At 41.1% G+C, this 10,100-nt stretch overlaps 1 protein-coding gene across 1 annotated transcript in view; it reads right to left on the reverse strand.

The window, feature by feature from the left end:
* LOC118411856 (microfibril-associated glycoprotein 4-like) overlaps positions 1 to 7,952 on the reverse strand; it is a 33,241-nt gene extending 25,289 nt beyond the window's left edge. Inside the window, exons 1-2 of the mRNA XM_035814343.1 lie at positions 7,920 to 7,952; positions 7,223 to 7,304 (exon numbers count right to left, since the gene is read on the reverse strand). Of these exons, the coding sequence (XP_035670236.1) occupies positions 7,223 to 7,304; positions 7,920 to 7,952 (115 nt within the window). The remainder of the gene's footprint in view (positions 1 to 7,222; positions 7,305 to 7,919) is intronic.
* Between the last annotated feature and the right edge of the window lie 2,148 nt (positions 7,953 to 10,100).

Consider the following 10,100-nt stretch of genomic DNA (forward strand, 5'->3'; position numbering starts at 1 on the left):
CATCTGTGATGACGTAATAAATCGCCATGGTAATGAGATGTGGGAAACCATGTCCATGAACATGGATAGTTGATATGAATGATTTAAAATGGGTGTCAAAAAGACAAACATTTTGATGCTATTTTTTAGAAGTCAGCTATGAAGCAAAACTAGCTATGAAATTGAATTTCTAACCTGCGCGAATCCTTCCCGTTTCGGCAGTGCCAACTCGCTGAACTTCCATTGGTCCCCCTGGAAGTCTGACCTGCTGAAAATAGCCTCTCCAAGGCTGCTGCTCCCGCGCTGTTTCACGTAGACGTTGAGGGTGCCGACTTGCGTGCCGTACATGTTGTAGTTAAAGTTCAGACAGAGGTTGTTCTCCATGTTTAGCGGTGCGCTGATGAGCCGAGCCGTGTCACCTGCGGTACCGCCACTGGCCTCAACGTACATGTAATTCCCTGTGGGGGTGACAGGGATTACGTTAGGATGAAGGACCATATTGCAAAATGTATTGCAATTTATTTGCTACTCACCTTCGAAAGAAAGTGCATTGGTAGCAAGGCAGAAATATAGCTGATAAATACACGAAGAAATGACGTACGTATTATTATATTCATAAAGGTTGATTCAGCATGGCCTTCTGATGTACTTGGAATGGAATACAGTCAAACCTGTCTACAACGGCCGCGCAAGGGCTGGAGAAATGTGGCGACTATAGACAGGTGGCCACTATAGAGAAAATGCTGATCATTTGATCGAGCAATAAGTTACATATGATTTAAGTACCCACTGATCTATCTCACCAAGTAAGATTGTCTCGACCGTCTCAAAATTCAACTGTCCCTGCATATGCCAAAGTCAAATATACTGAAAATTGCCATGCGCATTTTTTTGGTAAATTCGCTGACAAAGACTAAGATCTAATGTTCAAGGCACGCGTTCCTTCCGCTGCCTCCAAAGTGACCCTGTCTGGAACTCCAAATCCTCGCAATCTACGATTTTAAACCCAGCGCAGGGTGACATACGGCCGCTGTATGGTCGCAATATGCAGTGTTTCTGTAACATACGGGACCGTAAATCATGTGGCCGTGGCCGCGTTTGACAGGTGGCCGCTATGGACTATTTCTTAATGCTTAGGTTAATCTTTTAATCTTTATTGCATATTCATGCCCGAGGGCTAAATGCACAAAGGGACCACATATGGTCTTATGGATGCAGAGGAAAAAAAAGAAACTAGACTACTACAATGGTTTTAAACTAGTCTAAATGGAAAAGGAACTAAGACACTATGTGTTACAATCTCTAATGGCTGCTTCTAACATGTTCTTCTCTCTTTTTGAAACACATGGAGACATATTTACATATTGTGTTGATAGCATGATCGTCCTTGCATAACATCAAGTACTTAAACAAGTCTTGTTTTGACATTTTCTTACAGATATTGTCTATTTGCAAAGTATTAAATAGGGATTGGCGTTCGTATTCATATAATGTACACTCTAGTAAAAATGTGTCTCGTCTTCAAGATACAAGTGGTCACAGAATATACATGTTCTATCATTTAAAGGAGTACGGTTATGCCTGCCGGATTCTATATGTAATGGATGGTCACTTATGCGAAATTTACTCATAGCTTTGCGATGTTCAAAGCTTGAGATGCTAAGATACGTTTCTCTTTCATATGTCTCTTTGAATGTTTTGTACGTTCTCAATTTGTTTCCTTGGTTTCCTTTTCGTCGAATTGCTTGCAGTTCTGAATGAAATTTTTGGGTGAAGATATCTTTCAACCTTTGCTTTAGTTGATTTAGATGAGTGGGTACGTTAGAGTGACCGTTTACATACAGGTAGGCAAAGCCGGACTCCTCTAAGAGTTTCCTTACATCAGATAGCCAGCAGGGTGTTTTACGGCGATCTAGTTCCTGCTGTGTCATATAAGCTTCATATTGAAGACTATCTGTGTGCACTTCGTTTGCTAATCTAAAATAATAACTATACATTCTGCATTGAGCTTCAATCCACAAGGGGAAACGCCCCAGCTTCGCTCTACTTGCAAAATTACTAGCGTTCCTTCGAACACCTAGGATGTATTTACAGAATTTCAGATGAACGGACTCTATCGGGGATTTGTCGTTCAATTTGCTATTGCACCAGACTTCAGATCCATACAATAAAATCGGTAGGATACATGTGTCGAACAGTTTGCAATGTAAAGATACAGAAGATCTAGTTAATGGGAAAATCCAAGGGACCGTCGAAAAGTGACCGCAGTGGCCAGGTGACCAGTATGCAAAGGTGGCCGCTAATACAGGTTCGACTGTACTGATATTATTCGCCCTGTCATTTAATTGTAAACCTAAAATTTCAGGAATCCACCACTGTTGTATTTCGTCACTACAGGTTTACCATTTTCTGGACATGCATGTCGGCTACGAAATCCTCGTATCAACTTCTACTCGTAGGATTCCACTACGATTTGATAGCACAGCTGGGTTTTAGTCCTTGAAAATCAAGCTATTTATTCTGCTGGCTATTCGGTTGCCGACATTCTATCTTCTTTTGCTCCTTAATTTAATCAGTATCAAAGTCAATCCTCTGCAAGACTAAACATGTTATGAGCTGGTGGGCTATATTCACATCGGTTACCGTTGTACAGTTGTACGATATAACAAGGGAAGACTCAGCAGTACATTGGAATAGTTTCAACAACCATTATCATATAGTAAGACGACGTCGACCAATCGGAAGTCCCCATTTCCTGTTGGTTATGACGCTATAACACAGAATTGCGGCGAGCCGGGTAATAGATAAAAGTGTTAAAAAGAAATGTTAAATGATCAGACATCGAATCCAATCAGAAGGAGCAATTCACAGTGCACTCACCAATGAAACTAATTGTTTCGTCCGCCATTTTCGAACCAGAATCATGGAACGAGAGGACCGCAAGGTGCCTTTTTTCTGTCAAGAAATCTCAGAGACAGATTTACGCTCATTTTTCGAGTCACGGGTGGCTGGGGAAGACGCCATGGAGCAACAGCCAACAGCTGACGGGCAGGAAGCTCAACAAATTGGGCAAAACGGCACGAGCAAAGGCGCGGGTAGTTTGGATAAGATATGATACTGCCGTTGATGACCCGCCTATTCCTCAGTGTATGAATTACAAATCAAGCTCATTCTCTTCAATCACTAGCTAGGTGAATGTATACGGTGGTCATACACCTTGTAACAGACCATCAATCATCAATTATACTGTACCTGTGCTGTTGCGAAACGTGTTGTCATGGGGCGGCCCAGTGTTACTGGTGGGGGTGTGCTGACTCCCCCAGACCCAGTTGGTGTCGTCTGTTGTGTCTTGTGTGAAGCCACATCTAGCAGCTCCATGCTGGAAATCACAGCGTGGCCACAGGTCTAAAAAAAGGGAAATACAAAAAATATATACTTGTTTTGCCATTTTGAATATTTCTATGTATGTATGTATGTATGTATGGAATATCTCATAGGGGGTACGGAAGATCACCTATGTAAAGAATCAAAAGGTTACATGGAATTAGAAAAATTTATTTAAAAAAACGTTATGATGATGTACTATACCGTTGTATCGTTGACGAAGTCGTTATGCTCAATAGTCAATACATATGCCATGATACAGTAGACATAAATCAAATTGGTTATTTGTCTAGATGACATTTTAAGGGAAAGATGTAATTCAATGAAGATTAGGCATTATAGTAACCACTAAAATACTAAAGTATGTCGACAAGGGAGGGCATGATGCATGGCCTTGAAAATAACTCTTCCCTTGCGGAGCCATACTGTGTTGAAATGGACGAAGTGCGGCAGCTACATTCTGAGATCTTACCTGGAAGTTCATCTGTTGTGGCAAAAGTCATTCTGAATAAAGTTAAACTGCAATTTTTCAAGAAATTGGACTTACCCAACTTTACGAATGATCAACGCCAGTCTTTTCCGTAGACTGTCTGAGACATATGTTCCACTGCTCACCGGGTCACGCATGCTGTCTATATACTGTGACATTTAGCGATTAACTGAGTTTATTAGGTTTATTGCGATACCCTTTAGCTCAGATTACTGAGTTTGGTAGCTTTAGCGTTAGCCGTTCAGGAGTTATGCGCCTTCAAATTAGCAGAGGCCCCCAAAACTCCTCTAGACTCTCATAATAGGGTTAGTGCTAAACGTGGCCTTTCTGATCTTTTGCATCAATAATTATAGATACATGGAATAAATAACACCTTAACATGTCCAAATATTCCTCTTTCATTGAGGAAGCAATGTATGTACAACGATCACCGATAAAAGTTAAAAAGAAGACTTTATTGAACGGACCCCACTACTAGGTCATTTCAGTCGGAAAAAAAAGGTCGGGTGTTAGAGGGGTAATGTAGCAAGAAGACCTGGAAAATTCATTGTTAGAACCAAAATTAGCGATTTTCGTAAAAAATGCATTTAAACAACCGGTTGCCATGGCAATACGTAAAACTGGAAAACTTCTCAAATTTTGTGAAATTGTTGCCAACTACATTTTAGGACAAGTCGCTAAATTTGGCGGCTCTAGCTAAGCCGTTCAGGGGTTATGCGACATAAAAGTTAGAGCAGGCCTAACCATCATTCAGTATTTGTTTCCACAGAACTGATCCCTAGTTATGTTGTCTCTATGCGTTTTTGAACGAATCTTCAAAACTTGCAATAAAAATATAAAAGCAATCTTACCATAAGAAGAAACGCCAGCGTCCTCGCCGATCGCGCAGTCGTGATACTCCCAGCCGTTGTGCGGACAGTCGGCCAGTCTGGACTCGTTCCCGGTACAGGCCACCTGGTCCATCCAGATGTCTCCTCCACCCCGCCCGAAGGAGTGCTGGGAGGAGACAGGCCACGCGTAACGGTAGCCCAGCTGACGGCACACCACCTTCGCGTCCTCGTCTCCCCACCGGTCGTTACAGATCGTTCCCCACTCCCCGTAGTGAAGCACTTCCACTCGTCCTTCAGCAGCGGTTTTCCCTCCGACAAGGCGTACTGTTGAGATAAAAGGTGAACAGAAAATGATTCAACGAAATCGGCGTGATAAAGCCGTGCCTGCGAATCTGCAGCTGGAGTGTTACGTACGTATACGCTAGCCTATACCAGGATGGATAGACAGAGAACACGCCAGAGAAGTTAAGTGACCACGGAGTACAGTATGCGGTCTAGAGTGATAGGCGGAATAGAGACGCTGGCCAAATCTGATTCAATAGTTGCTATAGACCGTTATTAAATTTGCTATCCAAAACTATCATAAATAATACAGTGAAACTGAAATAAGCGGGGGAAATGTATTCTCCCTGATGTTGTTTTATTCTCTTTTAACGCAAAATTTCAGACACTCAAGAATCTGCATGGATTTTGAAAACGTTAAGACGTTTAAGGTAGCATCCAAAATCTTTTGTCAGTGACAAAAGTAAATTCATTAGATTTTTAACACAAATTATGAACTGATATTTAAATGAAGTGGAACCAAATTGTTTACATCCCAATTGGAAATAAAACGTCAATACAATATTACAGCTAATGAGCCAATATCTGTTGTGCGAGTACAGGAGCTAAATGTTCGTTCCATAATGTTTGACGTATGTATACGTTTGCCCACTAGCATTATTGCTATGCTCAGCACGATTCGTCATTATATCGCTGTCACATTATCCACGATCTTCGGGCGTATCGATGGACGATCGGCCATATTTAAGATCGACAGAGGGTTGCGCGTATTTTTCACCTGAAAACCGTCCCTATCACATATAAGCAATACTTTGTAACGTAAGGTTACCAGTTTACGGTCGATTTGTTAATACTGCCGTTTTATGGAAAGCGCGCAGGTCGGGAAGTGAAAAGCTGTCCTTAATTGGAAGACACCAAAGTCGATCTGCGTCAAGCTCTATGTGGCATCATATTTCTTCTGAGGATTTCTCGCCGTACGAGCGTCTTTAATAAACAAGTCTGCAGCCAAGAATTCTTCCAGGGTGACCAATTTACGGTCAGTTGGGTGTTTCTCCATGAGGTTACTTTTCTAAAGGACATATATCTGATCATTTCCCTTAAAAGTCCCCCACGTAGTGGACATAACACAATGGATAAATTGTTTACATATGGCCATGCCGCCACTTTGCATCGCCGCTAAACGTTATCGGTAAGTCATCTTTGCCCCAACAGAACGCCACTCAGAGCGCCATGATATGCTGTTCGACAACTTGCACAATGCTACTCATAATAATGACAACGCATTTTGATGTTGTTATCACCTGTATAGATAGACCCGCCCGGCGAGGACAGTAACTTGTTTTTATGCAGTTTATAGGAGTTTCCTTGGACAACATACATAAAATCACCATGCATTCTTGAGATAAGAACTCCAGGTTTGGTTTGAGGTGATGTTTCAATTCATAAAGAGTTTGTTGGATTTTAAAGAGGGGACGAAAATAGCCGTCTAGAATTACGATCAGAACCGGGTCATCTGTAATAGTGTTGTGCGCACTCAAGCGTAAATGTAAATTGTTGTCGGACTTTTCAGACGTGATTTGCTGGATGCAAAGTTATAGGATAAATAAGGCAAGACACATAGATGATATAAACGTACTTCTTTCCTACTCAAGAGAATTTTCTTTTTTACAATTGACCTCGAAGTCTGCATCCACCAATAAGTGACCGTAAACTGGTCCTGCACGTAAACTGGTAACCTCACGTTACCTTGAATAATTGTTGTGCAATAAAGTTATTATAAGCGAGGTTCGTGCGATTGCCGCAGAATCGTCGTCCGATCGATTTTCGTATAATAAATCTTTTCTGTAACGTTCGCCGCAGACACGCGCGTCTCTCGTCTTGAGCGACGATTATAGGACGGTTATGCTTCTATCTTATATGACCTGTATGTTTCGTGATATGCAAATGTATGCTGTTAATAATGTTATTGTACAGTTGATGTTGTTTCATGTGCGGAAAGGCAACCTGTAAAGGTGTGTTCGCACCTATCCCCCCCCCCCTTCACTCTGTGATAAATTCAACTAAAGAAAACAACAGACCTCTGTCAGAGATGTTTTACCGAAACTGTCGGTACTTACCTATAACCGCATTGGAATTTGTTTAGTTAAGGCTAAATATCTGGTGGACTGCACATGTGTAGTCCAACCATCATCCTATAAAAAACAATCAATCGATGTTTTACAAAATCCCCTGTTGATATAGAAAGAATGGTACTTACCGCAGGCATCCGTTATTATTCCGACATCATCGATGGCAATGTCGCCGTAAGCGCCGCTGCCACGAACGGTCTCGAAAACAATCTGTGATGATGTAATAGATTGTTATGGATATATGTAGGAAACCATGAACATGTATGGTTGATATGAATGGGAAATGTTGGGCTCTTACAATTCTACACTGAATGCGCCACCAAGACGCACCAACACTACTGAACAACTTGCTACCTGAGGCCTACATCGAGAAACTCGTCTTTCAACATCCTAACACAGTGTGGCCCTAGAACCGGTCATTTCATCCTCCTAATGTCACAAAAGAACCTTTATCCCTGCTACAGTTAAGTTGTGTAACTGCCTATCGCAGAACACTGGAAACTCCAACGCCCATCAAACGCGATACTCGTCAGCGTACTGTATTGTGAAACTAGAGTTCCACGAAACAAATACCTTCCCCAAGTAAGAGTGCCTTTATCAAAGACTTTAAGGTCTCATTCATGTATTACCAGAGTACCTACCAGAAGTAAACGGCTGCATGAAAGTGTGTATATAGCGGTTGAAAATTCCCTTTCATCCATCCCAACTGACTTCCAGTGTCTACGTGATTAGAGCTTATTCATGAATTAAATCCAAAGAGTACGTTTTTGGCTCAAGTGTTCATTCATTAGCCTGAATTGAGTAAACACCTACAAAACTACTCACAGAACTCCTATACAAAACACACTGGATGGCCATCTTGAGGATAAAACGTCATTCTTGCGCAGTTCAAATAATGTTTCTGTATATATACATTTCCCCACCCGCTGATGAAAATGTAATGGCCGCTGAATGATGTGATCAAGACTCACAGGGCTGGGCTAAACATGTGAGAAACAGATGTGTTCTTAGACATAGGTCAAAATAAGATGGTTTAACAGAAATATAAAAAAACTCTGTTCATTTCTGTTAATTGGCCACTACTACAATTTAATGCATCTCTCCATGTAGATTATTTAAAGTACCTTTCAGCTAAACACAATGCAAATGAATTAAATCGTGCTTGAGTTATTCCCTTCCACAGATAATAATAAGACACCCTTTGCAGTTCAAAACGAGCCGCTAGGTTTATTCAGCACTTACTCCCTGCCCCAACACTCATCTACGACTGTACCTGGCACTTGCAGAAACCTTGACTTCAAACTTTGCCCCTCCGCTGCAGTACCGTAACTCGCCGCTAGAACGCCCATTATGGAACTTGACCGTTGTTCATCCGACCCCTACTTATCCACCAAATATCATGCAAAACCATCGGCAACGTCTCGAGTTATTCTGTCCGCAAACAAACGGACACACACCCCCCGGCCCGCTACCGTCATGACGAAAAATACTACGCCAATCGTTTTTGAACTCGACGTTCCTTTTCGCAACCGCTATTCAAATACCAAACATCATGAAAATCCATACTCAGCTTCTCGAGTTATATAGTATTAACCTACATAAAGACACACACAGCAAACCATAACCGGAAATAAAACCTTCTTGGTGAAGATAATGATTACTCATTTCAGCACAGCTCCTAAAGCCAAATTTTCCTCCAGAGGAGAGTGTTATTTTCTGAAAGACCACATCGACACGAAATCTGTAAAAATTAATCACAGACGAGCAAATAAATCAAAACTCATTGTTGCCATGGCAACAGCCCAAGCAAGTGTTGAGGCCATTTTCACAGATTTTTGCATGTCAACAACATAGAAATTGGCCAAGTTTAGGACCCGATTACTGCCCCTACGCAATAAGACGGAGGCATTCTTGGCAGTGACATCTTTAATTCTCAAGTCCGAAGTGATGTATCAGGTACAGTCATCACGAGATGTCAGCGGCCTAGTGAAGCTAAGCGGAACCGTAATAGAGTATATACAAGGAACGAACTAGTGTAATCGTACGATGGGCACAACCGTAAAGGCCCTACAAGGTAACATTAAAAGACGTATACAGATTCTTTCAAGGCTTAGAAATACTGCATGGTGAAAATGAAACGGTCTCTGCCCAACGCAGGAACAGAGCTTCACCATTAAAGGCGTTGAGACGCCCAACTATGTAACGACCATCTTCGGTGGTTGCATTAAAAACTAGAGTTCCACGAACACATATCTTCGCCAAATAAACAATTTTTTATCAAGATTGCTGTTTTTGAAATGTTGTTCATTTTGGAAAATAGATATGTAATGAAATCATTGAAATGCTTCAAATTTGTAATGTGAGTTTTTGAAGTTTATGTATATTGTTTTGGAATGCAGTGAATTTATATTGTTTGTGTATTTTTGCCTGCATTTGAAATGCTGGCATAGCTTTTGGTATGTCTGTGTGTGTGTCTGTCTGTCTGCGTTTTTGCATTTTTGTGGCCACCATAAGTTTAGTACCTTTGAATGGATTGTAATGATATTTGGTATGTGGTATCTTTTTACTTGGACATGGTATGGGGTTTTTTTGTCGGTAGGTTGCAGGAACGTTGGATTTATATGATATTTTGCATATTGTTACTTTGGTAGAGATGTACATTTTAAATTGTCAATTATGCAAAGTTGGAGTTAATTAGAATGCTTATTTAGCTATAGGATGATCTTATTTACAATTAATCTTATTGCCGGACTTATTTACAGGTAACATGATGTAGCTTGTATTTTTCAAGTGCTTTTTATATTAGTGGTTAGAATAGATGTACATTTTATAAGTCTAAAGATAAGCTTAGATGTGAGTGTAAGTGCATTATAGTGCGCAGCACTCTTTCATTTGGTCTGACTTGATTTTGTTCACAAAGAGACTGGCTTTTGCTTTTCCCCACATGTTCTGCCAGGCAGCTAGTGTCACTGGTTGACCTTTTAGTAACCGGGTCATCCCAGGCAG

The sequence above is a fragment of the Branchiostoma floridae genome, chromosome 3, assembly GCF_000003815.2.
Source record: "Branchiostoma floridae strain S238N-H82 chromosome 3, Bfl_VNyyK, whole genome shotgun sequence".
NCBI lineage: Eukaryota > Metazoa > Chordata > Leptocardii > Amphioxiformes > Branchiostomatidae > Branchiostoma > Branchiostoma floridae.